This window comes from Balaenoptera physalus (assembly GCF_965194825.1).
Source record: "Balaenoptera physalus genome assembly, chromosome: 7".
NCBI classification, from domain to species: domain Eukaryota; kingdom Metazoa; phylum Chordata; class Mammalia; order Artiodactyla; family Balaenopteridae; genus Balaenoptera; species Balaenoptera physalus.
The window spans coordinates 92,867,750-92,887,638 of record NC_138886.1 but is presented as its reverse complement, the minus strand read 5'-3'; the positions used below and the strand labels follow the sequence as shown (position 1 = coordinate 92,887,638).

Here is a 19,889-nt window from a genome sequence, read left to right as displayed (position 1 = left end):
TGTGGGTAGGAAATAGCTATGAAGGATATTAAGAAGGGCAGAGAAGGGACAGAAGCATTTAAAGATATTTTGCTGGCATCATACATGTATGTTCTCCTTGATATTTTTTTGTGAGCCTGCAGTAGAGATTTTGATTTTTTCCACTTTTTTTCTTTGAATATTACTCTATGCTGAGACTCTCCTCGAAGGGCCTGGTTCTAGTCGTGTTACACTGAGATACAGTCCAGATCATGTGCCCTGTTTGTGAGACAGACAACACAACAATTTATCTGGTAGCCCTTTGGCCCTTATGGAAAAAAGTAGCTTGGCGCTGCAAACTCAAACCGCTGAAGGACCGTGCAGTGCAGTTCTCTGTTGCTGGGCATGAGTAAGGGTCACCATCAGGAGACTTAAGGAGAATTGCTGGAGCAGCGTGGCTGAGGAGCTGCATGGGGCCTCTCACGGGCTCTCTTCATTGGCAATGTCCATTTGTTTCCTCCCAATCATTTTCAGGACTGGAAGCCAGAAATGAATCTGAAAAGACACGAAGCTGGATGAATGAGCATTAGAGTCATTTCAAATGCCACTGACACAAACTTTTCACAAGACTTTCAAACGGCCAGAAAAGCTTATCCTTAGGTATTATTTTGGTCTCTCATTGTCTATGAAGTATTTTCCAGTTCTGTAAGTTGTAGATAGCTGATGGCAACAATGCAAATGATTCTTGTCTATGAACATGCAAATGAATTTCACCCTGCAGAGTACAATTGATCCTCCCATCCTCCCTTGTGGAAGAAGCCGGTTTTGTATCTATTAAGCAAATTCATTTTGGTATTCACGATGGCCTGTATACATGTGTGATTTAAACGGTTCTTTGAATTGGTTGGAGTTTCTTACTGTTCCGTCTTTAATACGTTGAATAAAATCTTTGACAAGTGTTCATTTTATATGTGTATGGAAGTCATTATGTTATCATATATATGTATAAATATATACATATCATATATATATATATCTCATCATATATATTTTTTAATGCTGGAGGATGAGCAAATTCTTTGGAGTTTACCAAGCTGTAGTAGATACTTCCCTTCTGTTATTTATCTATCCCGGTAAAGTAACTCTGACTGGGTATTGTTCTTTAACAGCCATTAGGGCCTTCCCAGTAGCTTTTCTACAATATGACCGAACGTACTCAATTGAAATCAGTGTTTTGAAGGCTATCTTGTAGAATCCTCTGGACCGTCATTGCGGTAGAGTCTTCTGGACTTAGCCATGTACATCCGTTCCCCGTCACTGCTCACCCATCCCACCCCCCCCACCCGCCCCAAAACAGTGTCCTATCTGTTGCTGGGGATATAAGCCCTAATGTAAAGTTGAAGAGTGCTTTGAAATTCCATTTGCCCTTCAAAATCAAAATTTCCCTAATTACAGGTTATAACCCTATTTTGGCTTTACCTTTGTGAAGTACAGACTCAGTTTCCTTTTTACTTCTCCCACTGGCTGCTTTGATCGTTTCTTCAGTAGCTTTGCATGTAGGTATCGGATGCGCTCCCTCTGCACACTTGGGTAGAAGGATGCTGACACCAGGATTTTAAGTTGCATCAGGATGGAGGACAACAGTCCTAGCATCACTAGTATCCCAAGAATAAAACTGAGAGGAATCCAGGTCTTAGACAGAAGTAGCTTTGGTTTAGGGAGGCAACTGGGTTCAAACAGAGATATATTAAATGAAGAATCATGGATGATGTCTTGAGCTTCTTGTTTCTAAAATGAAAGAATAAAATCATCAAGATCCATGCCATTTTCATACTCTGTCCTTGTCTTTCTCAATACTGCCCCGTAGCACGTAACATTTATCTGAAAATATGCAGGGAGCTTTGGCTGAAGGGGCTATCCCTGCTCCTTTTATGTGCTATGATTGGAATAAAGGAGAAGGGATGAATTTTAGTTGTAGCCACTGCAGAGTTTTCCAAAGCAGGACTGTGGAAATATAGATTTCCTTGAGAGAAGGATATCAGATAAGTTTGTTTGCTCTGTCCTTTCTTTAGAGAGTCACGATGGCCATGAGACTGTTGAAGGTGCTGAGAAGAAAGCAGAGAAATTCGCTTAACTTCAGCCAACGATTCTCCTATTAATTTTGACCGCATAACCCATTTTTATGGAACACCTCTTTCTACACTTCAGAGCATGTCGGACTAATGAAAGGTGGTTTTCGCTTAACTGGGGGAGAAGTTTTTTTTGTAGCAGAGCCCCTCAAGACCCAGTCATAGCCTCTCCATCTCAACAAACACCTTGTCAGCAGACCACAAGGTGATAAAGATGTGGAGGCATTAAATTATGTTCTAAGTCATCCTTCTAGAGCTTGAGGTGGCGGGGGTGGGGGGGTGGAATTATTCTTGATGCAAGAATACAAAGAAGAGTATATTTACTGAAAGTGGCTCTAAAATCCTATTTATAGAGGTCTCAAAATAGGACATTTTCGCATCTCTCTTAGATGATAGGAGGGGCGCATTCCTTCCTGCTTGAAGGCAAGAGAATAAGCCAGTTGCTCTCCACAAACTGACCCAGAGGGCAGATGACATTGAGCCACCCAGCCAAGCCACCAGCAAGAGAAGTGTGTGCTGATTGAGCTCTTACTTTTCCCTGACCTGAGAAAGCCATATACTCTCTTGGTGGATTTGTTTTCCCATTTGGTAAAACAGGAATTAATGGACCAGATCCTGCCCATGAAAAAACTACTCCCAATGTAAATTAAGCACCTTGGGGATGGAGCATTAACGTTACAGACTGGAGTACTTAGTAAGTTATTATCACCCCAACACCCTAGAGCCCTGGGGCCCAGAGGAGGAAAATGACTTCTGAAAAGAACTCAATCACACCCAGAGAACACCGCGCACCTTCGATTTACCCCAATACCTGTGAAAAATCTGGAAACCCCAAAACCTGGGACTTCTACACAGATGTCAAGTCAGATCTGCAATTTCCCCAGCACTGTGGCTAAGCACTAGAAAGCATTTGTGTTGCCTCTCCTTTTCTCTTATTAAAAAGACAGTTCACCTACGATTAAATAGAGAGATTTCAGTCCCCAGAGCAGAGGCATGCATTCTTTTCAATACTGTTGAAGAAACAAACACATCGATTGAGTCAGTGATGAGAAATCCTGCAATAAGAAAGCAGCGGGTGTCCGGTCTGGGAAGAAGTTATTTAGTCTAGGAATCTAACTGGGGATTTTGCAGCTGGGAGTCAGGGCTTCAGAAAGGTTGTCAACACTTTTGTACGGGCTTGGTGGAGGGTAACAAACTCTCAAAATACCGAGCAATGTACTAAATGGTACCCCAGTGTTTTAAAATGTGTTTGCCTCTCTCAAGTAAACAATTTGCCAAGATGGTATGGAGTAATGGATGGAAGATTCACTCTGGTATCAGACAGTCCTGAAAAGTTAATGCAGACCAGTGCTGGGCACATAGTAGGTGCTCAATAAGTAGCGACTGTAGCTATTTTTACTTACAGTGTCCACCCATCCAGCCAGGTCTATTCACGTCGTTTCCCACTTTTCTTCTTTATTTAAAATTGTATAAAAGTGGGAGAAACCTTGAGCCAATGTTTCTTTTCTTGCTTGACTTCTCCTTTGCAAATCTGCTGCAATGGAGAGACCAGGAACCTCCAAGGGCATCGTGGGATAAGGGCAGGGCACTGCCAGTTACATGGAAGCCGGCTGCTGGTGGCACAGCCTCCCAGGCTCGGCAGGAGAGAGTTTGAGACGAGCTCCCACAGCAGTCTCGCGCTCGCATCTGTTCTGCGCCCACCACCCTGCTGTCATTGTGAGCGTACGTGGTGGCCTCCCCCGCCAGGACGTGAGCCCCTCGATGGCAGCCATCATGGTCTAGACAACTTTGCATCCCCAGGACCCAGCAACACCCCAAAATGTATTTGCCAGGACATTGTCATTGGAAAGCTTCTGGGCCTTTTTTGGAAGGCAGACTTGCTTTTCTCCACTCGTCTACCTAAAACAGTGAGAATTCACAAAACAGGCATGGGTTTTGGCTCAGAGGGAAATAGATGAGAGAGGAGCAAAAAGATAAAGAAGGAGAGGAGGAACTGAGAGGGGAAGATCAAAAAAGGGACTACAGGAGGGGGATGCACTATAGGGGAGAGGAGGAGAGAAGCCCTTTTACCAGCCGCTGCCCCGGATCAAGCCTGGCTGAAAATCTTGTTTGGCTTTCATTTGAAACACTGTTTCCATTATCCACCCTCCTCCAGATATGTAGAGCAACGGGGGGTTCTTGTAATTAACTGAAGACTTCAGAGGAAGCAGAGGGCTCAGAGTAATCAACTCTGAGAAGCAGCCCAGGATTAGGCGGGGCAGGGGCCAGACAGTACCTGCGGAGCCAGGAGAAAAGGGGAGGGAGAGTGTGGATGCAGCAGGAGCAAATGGGCTTTCAAAGGAGGGTTTCCAGGTCCCTTTCTGCTCTTCCCCTCTGAGATTGCCCCAGCAGAGGCACAGTCTATTGTGGCTCGATAAAGAGGAGGGAAAATCAGACATATGGAAACAGTAGATGGCATGTTCACCAGCCCAGGCTAGTGCACACCACCCAGCGTGCATGACATTCACACACACACACACACGTGCACATGTACACACATACAACTACACACACTACGTGTGCACATGCACACAGAGGCACACACTAGACACACATGTGCACGTTCCACCTAGCGCAGAACGCTACGTTTAAAAACAAATAAGACAAGTATCTGACAGTATCCAGATCCTCTGAAATGTCTACATAATCATAAATTTCCACAGGGAAAAATGGAAAAGAGAAAAGATGGGATGAACAAAGATCATGGTCTCCTCTGTTGCAGTACGGCTGCCACAGGAAACTAATACAGTGATCAAAAATGTTCAGCGTGTTCTCATACTCTAACATTGGGGTTTCAACTCAATCTAACCAACATTTTGGGTGTTCTTCCTACATGCCAGGCTCTGTGCCAGGCACTGAGGATCCAGAGGGGAATAAGCCACTGCCCTGCCTTGGGAAGTTCACGAGCTTTTGCAAACACACAGCAAACAGCTGGGATACACAGTGAGACGGGCCTGCGAGCACCTACCTCTCTGTGCAACTTCAAGTGAACCTCAAGCCCTGGCAAGCTTTGGAAATGTTTGCTGACGGAGAAGATGAGCCAATACAGCAGATAATCTATGGCTGCAAACAACACCCAGATGTAGAGATGGGTAAGCACTGGGAGGAAAAACAGCCCCAGGTTTTTCCTGTCTTTAGGAGTCAGCCAGAAAGATGGGATGATGACATCCTTCTTCCTTTCCTGCTTATTCAGCGGGAGGACGCAGGGCCTCTGTGCATGCCTCTCCCTCTCGTCAAACTGAACAAATTGTCTGGTGATGTAGATGTTCTCAAACTTCCAACCACAGGAGCCCCAAAATCGCCTCATGAAGAGGCCAGTGCCAAGTAGCACCAGCAGAAGCCCTGTGAGGGCAAATAGCTGCCGCCCCAGGGAAGACAACACCTCTGTCGCCGTCACTACCTGGTACAAGACATGCAGGGCTCTGTCTGTAGTGTCATTGAGCTGTGCCTCCAGGGCTTGGCTGGGACTGAAAAGAGAGACCTCCAGGGTTTGGTTCCAAGAAACAAGGTCATCAAATAGACTTAGGTGAGTGGCAAGGCCGTATATCCACTGAATTGCTTCAATATATTTTTTCAAAAGTGGAAAATGGATGGAAAAGCTCTTTGCCCTTAGGTTGCAAGTCATACTGTCCAGGAGACCTTTAAAGTTGTGAAAAATATTTTCCACGTGTCCAAAGATTACTATCCCTGTGCCAGCGGTGATCAAAGCGTTCCTGCCTTCACGCAGGCCACACGAGAGGAAGAAGAGCAGAATGAAACACCGTGCGTGCTTGGAGCAGCACAGCAGAGCACACGTGACCATCCAGGAGGTGGTGAAGACTACGAATGAGGACAGAAGCCAGGAGAAGGCCCCAGAGAGGAGGCCCACGGAAATGAAAGCAACAAAACAGCAAGTGCCCAAATGTTGGGTGAAGTCCATCCATCCAAGGCTCCTTGGAGACACATACGTCCTCCAAAGACTGAGGAAGATATTGGTGCCTGAGGCCCAGACACCTATGCTCCCTGTGTCCCTGGAAATGAAAGAGAAACAGGGTCAGATGTTACGTTTAAATGTCCTCTGTCACTTTGTAAAGGGCACGATGATAGATTGATTGCAAAAAATGGCCGTAATTTCTTACCCTTCTCAGTCTCTACACTATTACTAAACCAAACTTGGGCCCGCTCACCGCCAATCCACTGACACTGGATTGTGCTGAAGGGAAGTGCAGAGTTTATTGCAAGGTGGTGCCCAGTGTGGCCAAGCAAGGAGAATGGGCAGCTTGTGTTCAAAAGACCCGAACTCAATATAAATGAGTTTATTTACAAAACAGAAGTAGATTCACAGACATAGAAAACAAACTTATGGTTACCAGAGGGGATAACGAGATGGGGAGGTGCGGGGGAGCTAAATTAAAACTTTGGGATTAACTGCTATGTATAAAATAGGTAAACAACAAGGACCTACTCTACAGCACAGGGAACTATATTCAGTGTCTTGTAATAACCTATAATGGAAAAGAATCTGAAAAAGAATATATATACAAATGTTTATGCATAACTGAGTCACTTTGCTGTACACCTGAAGCTAACACAACACTGTAAATTAACTACACTTCAATTAAAAAAACACGGTTTAAAAAAAAGAGACCTGAACTCCGCAGTGGTTTTCGGGGAAGGGTTGTTAAAGGCAAGGTGAGGGAGAGGGTTGCAGGTGCCTGATCAGCTTGGTACATCCTTCTGATTGTGGGTGGTGAGGTAACAGTGTGATGTTTCGGGAATTAACATCATCAACCTCTGGTTCCAACCCCTCTGGGGTCTACATGCTTATTGTCACATGCAGTTAACTTCTTCCGCCTGGTGGGGGGTTTTAATGTCTGCAAAACACCTCAAGGATATGGTTCAGGTTATTATCTACAGCCTTGAGGAGGCACTAAAAGTCCTTGACTTTGTGTTATGGCTAAACTCTTATTATTTTGTCTTACTTGACTCTTTTCCTTTGTTTCTGCATTTTCTCACTTTTCTCATTAAATTTGCTCTTTGGACTTGGGGGGAGGCCTACGAGGCTAAAGCTTTTCTACAAACAAGAGGTGGGGGACACGGGGTCTGTCCCTGGGGAGGCCCCGCAGGGTCCTGCTCAGTTTCTACACCTCCTTGCAAAGTGACATTACAGCTTCTCCCATCAAGAAGTGAGAGAAATAGAATCACATGGTGGGGTTTATTTCTCCAGTCCTTGAATTTGGGATGGCCTTGTGACATCATCGGCCAATGGAATGTGGCAGAAGTAATAGTATGCCTATCCTGAGTCTATGATTCCCTCCTGCCTCTCTTGGAACCCTACTACTAACTTGTTGACAAGTCCAGGTGTATTAGCTTCTATTGCTGCTGTAGCAAATTTCCACAGACCTAGTGGCTTATAGAAACACATATTTATTCTCTCACAGTTCTAGAGGTCAGAAGTCTAAAACTGGTCCAGAGGGCTGCAGAGGGCTGGAGGTTCTAGGGGAAAATCCATTTGCTTGCCTTTTCCAGCTTCTAAAGGCCACCTATATTCCTTGGCTTGTGGACTCTCCTCCATCTCAAAGAGAGCAATGTTGCATCTTCTTTTCTTTCTGACCTCTGCTTCCATCCTTATATCTTCTCTCATGACTCTGATCTTCCTGCCTCCCTCTTCAAAGGACCCCTGTGACTATACTGGGGCCACCCAAGTAATCCAGGATAATCTCTCCATCTCAAGGTCCTTAACTCAAGCACATATGTAGAGTTCCTTTTACCATGAAAGGTGACATAGTCATAGGTTCTGGGCATTAGGACATGGACATCTTTGGTAGGGGCTCGGGGGGTGGGGTCATTCATCATGTCATACCAGGTTGGGCTGCTGAATGACAAGAGAAACATGACCAGTCTATTCCATCAACTCAGCCAATAGCCAGTCAACTGCCAGATACGTGAAATGGGGCATCCTAGGCCAGCCAGGCCCCAGCCACCAGCTGATCACAGATACTTGAGCAATAAGAAATGCTTATTTACTTTGAGCCCCTGAAATCTGTGCTGCTTTTTTGCACAGCGATTGTTAACTGATAAAAGCAGCAATCCTGTGCCGTGGGTCTTATTAATTGAAACAAACCTTAGGTTGATGGACAGGCTGAAATTTCAACAAACTGCGTTATATAAGATCACTTTCTGACAGTCATCTATTTTCTTGTGCTCTAAGTTTACAGACAAGAAAGCAAACCAAAGGCATCCAAACTTAAACGTGGCATTGGACTGAGGCCATTGTATTCAGCTCTGTAACCATTCTGCCTTCCCTCCTTTGTTCCTACCCTCTGAGTGCAGTTCTCTCCTGAGAATCTTACAAGGAAAATGAGAATATTTTGTCACCGAGTTAATCATCTTTTCTTTTTTCCCAGATCTGGCATAACAAAAGTGAAGGTGCTATGGGGCTGCTACTGCCCTGTCAGTCATGCAGATTTAGGTGTGTGATGCACTCAGAGAGCCTTGGGTTCATTTGGGATGATACAAAATAAATTTGAGCTATCTTAATTGACATGAAAATATCTAATGAGCATTATACCCTATGTATGGAATTTTAACGAAGGCATTGATCAGTTTTTAAACACTCAAATAAATCCCTTCTCACGTCAAATATTTTGGGGCTGGATTTATGGAGTAGCTTAATACTGTTTGAGCCAGTGAATTACACTGGTAATGTGAGAAAGGTATCCAGTCACTGGCGGGAGGGCATGAACTGAGCAACCTGAAGGGAAGAAATGGCTCTCTTTTTGGGTTCGGGCGGAATGGGGTCAATGTAGGACAGAAATGAGATGGGGAAATAGGCAGGTTAGGAACAAACCTGTGGAAGTATCTTCAGCAATAATATAGAGGGCTTGCAGCTCCTGCACATAATCTGAATGGTAAAGTTCAGTGCAGAGAAGAGATACAGGGAGACATTGTGTTGAAGAAGGGTCATTACCATGTGGGACTGGCCTTACAGAAGATTCGAGATCCTCCCTAAGAAGGCGGTCTTACTCCATCCGGAGGAAAGGAAATTGGAAGAAATGGACATTAGAGTGGGGACCAGCAAAAGAACAGAGTTCTTTTTTCCTGCAAGCTTGCTGCCTTTCAGAACTGGAGGTTGATTTGGAGGTTGGCAGTACTCCTGCGCACCAAATCCACTCCTATGCCTCTGTGAGCCCCAGAAATCACTGATAGCCCCTGTGCTCCTGAACTGTCCCCAGCCTTGCCGGTGCGAGTCAGCCCTGCTTCATTGCCTGGGTCGGAGGACTTGATCAGTCAGCCGTGAGCAGGGGGACAGTGGGCAGGACGCCCAGCACCACAGCAAATTGGGAGGTGCTGCCTCTCCTCCTAGGTGTGTCCCCATTTGCTTTCTTCGGTATGGCTTTGGATTTGGCCCCAAACCGTTATCTGAGTAATTGGTACACTAATAGATAATAATTGTCTATTATGTCCTAGGAGCACTTTATATATAGCATCTCTCTGCATCCTCCCTAAAGCCTCTGGAGGTTGCTTTTCACACAGTGGACGCCGAGGCTTAGAGTGCTTGCTGAAATGTGTCAGCGATCACACGGAGAGTAGGTGGCACAGCAGAATTCAGACCAGGTCTCCCTGTCCCCTGAGCCACGCCCAGATTCCACGGCTCTGGGTTATGTGACAGGATGCTCAGCTTACTGTATCTGCTGGAAACACATCACACTTTCTGTCAGTGACTGTTTAAGAGCTGATTTGTATATCACAAATCCATTTCTATCTGCTCATTTTTTTGCATCAAAATAGTTTACCCTGTAAGAATGTTTCTCAAATCAGCAGATTTTTCTCTACAGCAAATCAAAAATCCCAGCTGTTTCATTTTTTTCTAATATCCTTTATGAGGTACATGTTGCTTGCTGTCTAAAAAATTAATAATGCAGATTTTAGATTCATTTTTCCCTCCTCTTGCCTTCATCCTTGTACAGTGTGTTCTTTATAAAGGGATTTCTCTGCAAGTGAGAAACAGATTTATGGATACATTAAAATTTTAGCCTTCGGCAATAAAATCTAATAACAATTAAATAAGATATATTACTGCAGTTTTGTCTTGTAAGAGGCACATGTTTTCTTCACAAGCAACAGATCTAATATTATTCCCCTTTGTTTTTGTGCTGAAAACAGCATGTCACCAAAAGACATCAAAACTTTCTGCAGCAAGAGGACCAAATGCCTTCTCTCCTATTTTATAGCTCAAGCCACAGAGGCGCGTTTGGACCACAAGCTCAGGGCTGGTGTTCCAGTCTGCCCTTCCTCTCACTGTTGAATGTGGTCTTGATTTCTTCACCAATCTCTGTTCCTCATTTTCCCTGCTTGAATAAAAGACCTGCCTGAGCTCCTTCCTGGTGAGGTTTAAGGAGGGAAGCTTTGGCAAGCACGTTAAGATGGCCTGGAGATAAGGTGCCTAGGAAATGCAACCCGTTTCTTCTTGTTTCTTTGCTGCCACAGCAAATTGAGAACGTCCCTCCTCTGAGGCTCTTTAGGCAAGGCTTCAATGTCCCAACGATGAGAGGCTCAGAGGCAGGAGCTGGATTGCACCGCCTTCCCAGCACTAATGTTTGACACGTTGCCTTTAGATGTCTGTTGATTTCTATCCTCTCGCTCCTGCAGAGGTGCAGTCATTCTGCTGGTCTTTCTTTCTCCAGACGGCCCCAGTTCTTTCCTTTTAGAAAAATCAGGGAATCAGGATTTGGACAAGCTCGATATTTATTCCTTTCTCAAAGACTTTTTCAGGCAGATACCCAGATTCTTAAATTTTACTTTTAGAGCTGGAAGAAATATTATAGGTCAGAGCTTCTTAAACTTGAGGATGTTATCACTGGGGGAGTCTTGTCAAAATGCAGATTTTGATTTCAAAGGTCTAGACTGGCACCTGAGAGTTTGCTTTCCTAACAAGTCCCAGGCGGTACTGATGCTGGTCATCTGACGACCAGGCACTGTGTAGCAATCTCTAGAATTCAGGACTGTCTGATAGCACTTTCAGCGGTGATGGAAACGTTCTGTATCTGTGCTGTCTAACATGGTCAGCACTAGCCTGATGTGACAATTGAGCACGGAGGGCTGGTGCAACTGAGGAGTTGAATTTTTAACTTTATTTAGTTTTAATTCATTTAAATTTAAATAGTCACACGTGGCTGGTTTCTATCTACTGAACGGCACAGCTCTAGATGAGCAACACCTGGCCGGCTGGTTTCCGCAGATGAGGAAACGAAAATCTAAGGAGGCGACTGGGCTGGCCGAGGCTGTCCTAGACTAGAGGCAGCAGTGGGAGGGAGACCCCAGTTTTCTACCACAATGTGACACATTTCCCATCACATCAACATCTCATTTCTGACTCTTCATGAAACCTGTTTTAAAATTCCTACCAGAGTTCCTAAGCAACCGAGTTAAAATTTCCCACATACCAAATTTGCCTTTAGGCATCACAAAATAAATAATTAGAAAAGTGGACAAGCAAAATAGTAATAATAATAGATAATAGTTACCAAGTTGTTACCAAGCGTCTGGCCACTGTTATGGCATCCAAAATACATTATTCCTAATTTTCACAGTAGCTCTGTATGATTATATAGATACATTTTAGATGAGGAAACTGAGGCTCAGAGAGGTTTAATAACTTGCCCAAAGTCACACAGCGAGTAAGTAGAAGAGCCAGGATTCTAACCCATGTTTACGTGGCACTGAGGGTTCAGGATAGGCAAGTTTCTCAGACTCTCTTTAACATGATCCTCAAAGAGTTGCTTCTAATTTTGGTTGAAATATATTCCCAGAATCCCAGTTATGGGCGAATCCTGAAATGCCATTCAACGCTGTAGGTATAAACTCTCCTTGCGTTGTCATCTGCATGGGGTGTCCTCCACCTCCTCTGTCAGCACAGCCTAACTGAACCCTCCAGAGCTGACTACAGATCTCCATCGGGTGTCGGGCCCATCCTGGTCTGAGGTCTAGGCTGCAAGGCATTCGTTCTCAACTGAACCGTCTCTCCCAGCGTCAGGGGATGAGAGCAGCATTCAGTGTTGGTCCCCACCTTCTCTGCTGAGCTGGGGGTTAGGGTCGGGGTTTTCCCTTTGCTGGTAAATTAGGGCAGTGTGGGCAGCACTGAGCCTTTACACGCCTGCAGGGGTCAGACAGGCACCGAAAAGAGTGAAGAAAATCAAGAGATACAGAGACTTCCTGGGGGGCAGGGGTGTGGGCAGTGGGTCCTGGGGGGCTGGGAGCCCATGTCCCAGCTGAAGTTGCAGGAGTCCAGCCCAGCAGATTTTCTTCGAGGCTGTACACAGACCCAGTGTTACCAGATTTTCTGATTTTTTTTTTTTTAAGAGAAACCAGAAATCTAATTTTCTTTGGATAGCATCTCCTGATTAAAAAAAAAGAAAAAGTTTGGCTCAAATTATTTTTGAATAGTCTGACACTGATTTTGGCTACTGGTTGTCAGTTTGCAACCCTTGGTGTTTGGGGAAATCCTCACGTGACTTCCTCCTCTTCTCTCTGCCCGGCCTTCCTCCTCCCCTTCTCCTTCTCCAGTCATCTGAATTACTTTACCCTCTTTTTATTCCCTGGTACCTTTTAAAATCATGCTGTAGGCCAGATTCCAGTCTCATGCATAAAGGTTTTTCTCTATGCCTTGGGAATATTTTTTCCCCAAAGATCTCTAGCTCTATTTTATTCCCTTCTCTTGCTCTCCTGGATTGAGCCCTTCCCTCTCTCTCCATTGCTTCTTCCAGCAGCAGCTAAAAGGCTAACCTGATCCCTTTAACCTGCAGTTTCTCTTTACGGTGCCTCCATTATCAGTAATGTTTATCTCAACATCAGTGTCTCCCCAGGACCGTGTACCTGCTTTTTTGCTTTTACCAATGGCAATATCCCAAGAATAATTACCACTTTTCTGCCTTTATCCCTAAACTCCAGTTTGCGCCACAACCCGGGGCCAGGAAACCACAGCTGCAGTTCACAGGAGAATATCACCAAGGACCCATCTCTCTTTCACAGGATGAAAGGAGTTTTTGTGTGGCTGGGTGGGAGGGAACGAGTTACGGAACAGGGGCAGTGATGAGAAGCTCCTGGTCCAAGCGCGGAGCCACGCAGAACTGTGCGGTCTGTGTATCCAGCCTGAGCCCACACTTAATCTGCTTTCACGCAGAGCTGAGCTGCTGCCATGGGAAACAGAAGCGGCCAGGCTTCTCCATCAACCTGCGCACGCCAGCAAAACGCCGGCTGTGAGGTGCATAGGCAGTGGATTGGATTGTTTTCCCCGGGGGGTATTAAACGTCAGTGGCAGCAGCAAAAGCCCTGGCACGGAGGACACAGGCTCCCAGCCCCCAGCCCCAGCCCCAGAGCCCTGTTCGCCCACTTTGTTGGGGAGTCAGGGCGATGAACATTCCTGTGTTGTCCTGTGATTCCTTTGAGCGCAGATGAACTCTCGAGGTGCAAAGAACGCATCCTTTGCTTCAGATACAAGGCCCAGTCAGCAGCTGTGACAATAATAACTAGAGCCTCCAAAGTGGCCCAGCCTGGGCGCCTTCAAGATTGGGGGGATATTGAAAAAGCACGTCACCAGTGTTGCTCTGGCGCTGGCAAACAGAAACCCACAGGATCATTGCTTTTGCAAGTGCAGGAGAAACCAATGCAGCCTTCTTTGGGGAAGGACCCAGAGGACAAGGAACTCAACGCGGTCCTATTGCTTCCCTCCTTCCCCAAGTGGGGAGCCCTCACCTTGTCTGACAGCCTGAGATTTCCAGTAAGTGAGACCTGCTCCTTCTGACCCAGCTCCCCATGCAGAAGCCAGTGGCTTATGCTCAACAAGCCCAGATACAGTCTGCAGACAGCCTGGGGGAAAATAAACCCCACTGCCGATGTTTTCTTTCTCTGCTTCTCCGACCCGCTCTGCTAATCCCCTGTGGGAACCTAGTCTAACACATCAGCCTCTCATTGACCTCAGGACTTGATGGGAATCTCATTTTAAAGGGGATTTGGAGAAAGGGCAGAGTGGGATAGAAAAAGACCACGGGGCAGGGAGACAGGAGACCTGTGGTCCGGCCTGCATGTGACCTTGGATAAGTCACTTCACCTCTGGGGACCACAGCTGCCTTGGGTCCTGCCAGCCCACAGTCTCGGAAATAAAGGCAAAGGAGAGTGGCCGAGCCCACTCTGGGTGCTGGCATTTTGCAGAAGCCCAGCACCGGTAAGGGGGACAAAAGGAGGACGAAGCGTTTCTTGTCCTTTTCTCTTTTTCTTTCTTTCTTTTTTTAAAGCTCTTGCAAACTTATAAATTGGTCGGGAACGCAGTGTTCTCTGAGCCTGCCGAAATAGCTCGAGCAGTGCCAAGAGGTGAAATGAATTCCTCATAATTTTGTTTTCATCGTTCTTGCCTTGGGAAAGCCAGCGAACGCCTTCCTCTCTGAAAGCAACCTTCACACAAGAAAGGAAAGATTAATGAGAGCTACTGGGTAAACAGAGGAGTGTCTACAGAAAAATTCAGTCTGGCATGGCACTGTCTGTGAGGCCTGGCAGCCTTTCCGAGCCAGCCCTGCTCCTCTCCCCGACCCGAGGCTTGGCTAACAGATCAATTCTTCAAAAGCCAGGGATGGCCCAAGTCCACACAGCTGTTCTGTTAAGAAGATGCTCAAGCTGCAGTCCTCCCTGAGATGAGGGATTCAGATCCCTCAGGCCAAGGTTAACAAAGACTTTCTGGTATTTCTGTACAGAGGTAAACTGTCGGGGATAGAGGCAGAGGTTTAAAGTTTCCTCTGGTCTCAACTGTTTATTCCAATTTACTAATACTTAATTTTTTCTTATAAAAAAAAAGCAATTTCAAAATCAAGATTATTCTGAAAGTTTACTTACAGGCTCTTCTCAGGTTCTTCTCTGAGTGCAAAAATGCCCTTTCCTAGGGCTCTGAGCCTTGATATAGAACACGGAAAAAGGAACCAGAAGTGACAAGAGGGTCACATAGCCATGAATCAACCTCTTTAATTCCCCAGAGAAGTGACTAAGTCGTTTAATATTGACAAAGGGGATAACAGATGCAAAGAAACTACATATTTCTTTCTAATATTTTTCTCGGAATAGATGTTGCAGAAATCAATCCTAGAAAATAATGAAATAGGGTATTTTCAAACGTCAGAGAGTAAGTTACGAAAACTTGGGTGGTCTCTTGCCCTCTTCCTCTTCTTCCTTCATTCATACTCCCCACCCCCATCCCTACCCCCACAGGTGGGACCAAACATTCACCATCTCCACTCCCAACCTCAGCTGAAGAGACAAATTGCATGAAGGAGCCACCTCTGTCTTGATGACTCAGGAGAGGTGTAGTAATCTGTGTCATGCGTCTCAATCTTTTTTTTTTTTTTTTTTGTAATATGTATTTATTTATTTGGCTGTGCTGGGTCTTAGTTGTGGCATGGGGGATCTTTATTGCGGCATGTGGAATCTTTAGTTGCAGTATGCAGGCTCTTAGTTGCGGCATGCGGGAACTTAGTTCCCCAGCCAGGGATCAAACCCAGGCCCCCTGCATTGGGAGCGTGCAGTCTTAACCACTGGACCACCAGGGAAGTCCCACACGTCTCAATCTTGCTGGGACTTTCCATCTTAGAAATTTAGCTTCAAGTCAAGAGGACCAGCTTGCGTGGTGGCGGGGAATTAGGAAAGCTCAAAACCCTTCCACAAAACTGCTCTTCACTTTTTGATTGGGACTGCAAGAGCTTTTATCTTAAACATTCACACATTCCTGTAAATTGGTGCAGCCACTATGGAGAATAGTATGGAGGTTCCTTAAGAAACTAAAAATAGAGTTGCCATATGATTCTGCAATCCGACTCCTGGATAAATCTGGAGAAAAACATGGCCCGAAAGGATACTTGCACCCCAATACTCATCGCAGCCCTATTTACAATAGACAACCATGGAAACAACTTAAATGTCCATCAACAGATGAATGGATAAAGAAGATGTGTTACATATCTACAATGGAATATTATACAGCCATTAAAAAGAATGGAATAATGCCATTTGCAGCAACATGGATGGACCCAGAGATTGTCATACTGAGTGAAGTAAGTCAGACGGCAAAAGAGAAATATCATAATATATTGCTTATATGCAGAATTCTAGAAAAAATGACGCAAATGAACTTATTTACAAAACAGAATCAGACTCACAGACTTAGAGAACGAACTTAAGGTTACCAGGGGGGAGGGGAGGGGGAAGGGATAGTTAGGGAGTTTGGGATTGATATGTACACACTGCTATATTTAAAATGGATAACAAACAAGGACCTACTCTATAGCACAGGGAACTCTGCTCAATAGTCTGTAACAACCTAATTGGGAAAAGAATTTGAAAAAGAATAGGTACATGTATATGTATAACTGAATCACTTTGTTGTACACCTGAAACTAACACAATATTGTTAATCAACTATACTCCAATAAAAATAAAAAGTTGAAAAAAAATTCACACATTCCTGCCAAAATGCAAACATCCCTGAGAAGGGTCAGTGTAAAGAAAAATCTAAAACAAGTAACTGTATAGACGAGACACTGAAAACCCATGTCAAACATGGTGAAGATACACAAACATCTGATATTTGGGAAACACAGCCATCCACTGATAAACAGTAGGGATCCAGCAAATTTTGTGAGCAAATTAACATTACAAAAAAATCAGCGAGCATCACTGGAGTGGGCTGGAGGGGAGTGAACACAGGAACAGGGAGCTGAGTTAGGAGGTAGAACAGTGTATTAGTCAGGGTTCTCCAGAAAAACAGAAGCAATAGGGTGTGTGCGTAGAGAGAGAGAGGTTTATTTTAAGGAATTGATTCACATGATTGATTGTAGAGGCAGCTCGTCTAAAATCTGCAGGGTGGGCCAGCAGCTGGAGACCCAGGGAAGAGTTCATGTTGCAGCTGGAGTCCAAAGGTGGATTGCAGGCCGAATTCCCTCTTCTTCAGAGGACCTCAATCTTTTTTCTCTTAAGGCCTTCAACTGATTGGACAGGGCCCACCCACATTTGAGAGGATAATCTGCTTTCCTCAAAGCCTGCTGACTTAAATGTTCATCTCATCTTAAACACATCTTCAGAGTAACGTCTAGATTCATGTTTGACCAAATGGGTTCTGTGGCCTAGCCAAATTGACACAGAAAATGAACCATCACAGCCAAATTGAGTACTAGAAAGGAAAGACAAAGCATAGGGCTTTGTTTGTTTTGCTTGTCTGTCTGTTTAGGCTGTGAAGGATGAAGGGACAGAATTTGGTAGCTGGGGGGAGAGAGAGGAAAGGAATCAGTGCTGATCAGAACTTCCCGTCCTGCGAACAGGCAGGGACATGGGTCTGGCCTTAGGAGAGGACGTGAGGCATAAAGGCGGAGAGCTGAGAATTAACCAAACGTGTGCTTGCAGGGCAGCATCCACGCATTTCTGCCGAACTGAGCTGCAAGTTGACACTCTGAGATGGAATGGATGTTCAGAGGGAGCCAGTGTGGAAGCAGGAGACCGAGGATGTCTGTTTGTGGCGTGCTGGGCTACACGGTACCTTCCTGGCACCCAAAGGGCTGAGACTGCTGCCGAGTTTAAGCGCATAGAACACATTCAGGAAAAGCAGCAGGAGCACGGCTTCCTCCACTGAGGTGGAGAGGCGAGTGGTGGCGGGAAGAGAGGTATTCCAGACAGAGGAAACAGCACCTGCAAACTCATGGAAACCAATGAGAGGGCTACAAGAGTCTGGATGTGACTAAAGTATAAGGGGCTAGGGACAAGCGGTCCCAAATGATGCAGGCAAGCCTGCCGGGGCCACATCCGTGACAGCCCATCATGTCAGGGGGCTGACTTAGTCCAGAAGGTAGCGAGAGCCCCTGAAGCAAGATGTTCTCATTAAAACAAGAAGGTCCAGACTGCAGTGCAGATGGCTGATCGGGTCATCCGGAAGAAATGCTGGGGGTCCAGGACAGGGAAGAGTCAGGGAAGGAGAGTCGGAAGCAGGCTAGTGACCGTGAGGGCAGGAAAAAGAACAAAGTCCTGGAAATGGCCCTAGACTTTGGTGACCAGGAGGTCACTGGTGCTCTGGCAAGAGCCATTTCAGTAGAGGGGTGGGGGCAGGAACCACAGGTGAGGAGGGGAGGCGCAAGCCAAAGGTCACTGTGTAGCTGTGTTGAGGATGGAAACGGAGAGGGGAAGGCAAGTCTTAGAGAGGCAGTGATTTTGGTTTTTGGAAGAACAGAGAAAACAACATATCTAGCTCACAAAGGAGATCAGAGGAGGAGAAAAGGAAGAAAGCTGGTGAGGATGGTCTCAGCCCTCTTGGGGAAAGAGAAGAGGGGACCGTCTGCTCAAAGAGAAGGGAAGGAGACAGAGGTTGCTGGGTTGAGGAGAGCAAATCTGGGAGCAGCTGCTGGAAGAAGCAGTGGGAGGAGGGGGGGACCCCAGGCCCCAGGGCCCATCACGGGGAGCCAGGGAGCATGGTTTGGAGAGCCGCCTGGCAATGCCCAAGCTGGGAGTGGGAGAAAAGGGCCAATTGGGTTTAGACCTTAGAGACTCCTAAAACTGGGTGCAGCTTGAGGTTGGGGGGCTGGGATGCAGGTGAATGAGATTAAACGATTGCTGCAAGATTTCTTTCCGGTGCTTCCAGTGAACTTAGAGAATAGAAGAGCTATGCTCAGCGGAGAATCTCAACCTGATTCAGCTCAAATGTTCCTTAAAGACTCTGAGTCTGCAATTAGTGGGCTGGACTCTTTAGAGAGCGTCTGTACTCCTCAGATAAATGGCTTCAGAACAGCAATGGTCCTGATATGCAGGAACCATCCTGATTCCAATGCTAGGGCCTGCTGGCCACCAGCCAACTAAGACTGGGGCCCGAACTTCCAGGGCGTCTCTAGAATTCTGCCTGGGATGGCCGGCAAGGAACAGTCAGTCGCTACTGAAATGACTGTACAATCCTGGGGTCAGGAGCATCTCCTGTTCTTTCTCCTGCTGTCAGGAATCTCTGCCCCACAGAGGTGATTTTCGATCTGATGAGTCATGAAGCATGGATAACCTGAGGCTCACTTCAGACCCACGTGACTCATCCAGCCCAGAGATACCTCTGGAGAACTGAGATCGGGAGAGGGTGTTTTGCGAGGCTGCAGGGCCTGGCATTAACAAGTGTAGTCACTTTGTCCATTTAGTAGCTTTTAACCACTTAAAAATTGTTGTAGTCTTTCCTGAACGACCTATTAGAGGTAATAAGTTCCACATGTTGAATGAACAGAGAATTCTGTCCCATGAGGCCAGCTGTGCCATCTCTGTTTTAAAATTCTCTCCTTTCAATTTCAGAGTGATATTCCCAGGTCTATTTTTTCTGAGCTCATCTAAGTGATGTCCTTTATCATGCTAGGTCTTTATCATTTCTGCTGCTTCAGTACTGAAGCCTTCCAGTGTTTAGTACCCGCTTCTGTACTGACTCGGCTCCTCGCCTCCCACCTCCCACCTTTGCCTTGTGTCCTCTCCGGGACCTTTTCTAGCTCCATCAGCTTTTTCTTCCTATTCAAGTTCACTTTTTCAAGCATAACTGGGCTAGGTCCCGGGACTCTCCTAATGAAAGAGGGGTGGTTCTAGAAGCTCACGTCTGGCCGTTAAGACATATGCACGCATAAGGCAGTCTAGACAGAAGGACAATGAAGTTATATAGAAAGGCCTATGGGAACCCCAGTGGGCACCACTGAACCCTCTGGGGTAGAGAGTGGGGTAAGGGAGCGCCAGAGAAAACAGAAT

The 19,889-nt window shown here is 45.9% G+C and overlaps 2 protein-coding genes across 2 annotated transcripts in view; one reads left to right on the top strand and one right to left on the bottom strand.

Annotated features, from left to right (window-relative positions):
• Positions 1-19,889, top strand: part of LOC309664452 (uncharacterized protein) — a 37,703-nt gene that overhangs the window by 13,815 nt on the left and 3,999 nt on the right. The window lies entirely within an intron of this gene.
• LOC309665200 (dendritic cell-specific transmembrane protein-like) lies at positions 439-19,684 on the bottom strand (the record flags this gene model as incomplete). Its single annotated transcript, XM_082471403.1, has 4 exons — positions 439-513; positions 1,438-1,746; positions 5,095-6,136; positions 19,599-19,684. 4 exons carry the CDS (start codon positions 19,682-19,684, stop codon positions 439-441), a joined length of 1,512 nt encoding a protein of 503 aa, XP_082327529.1.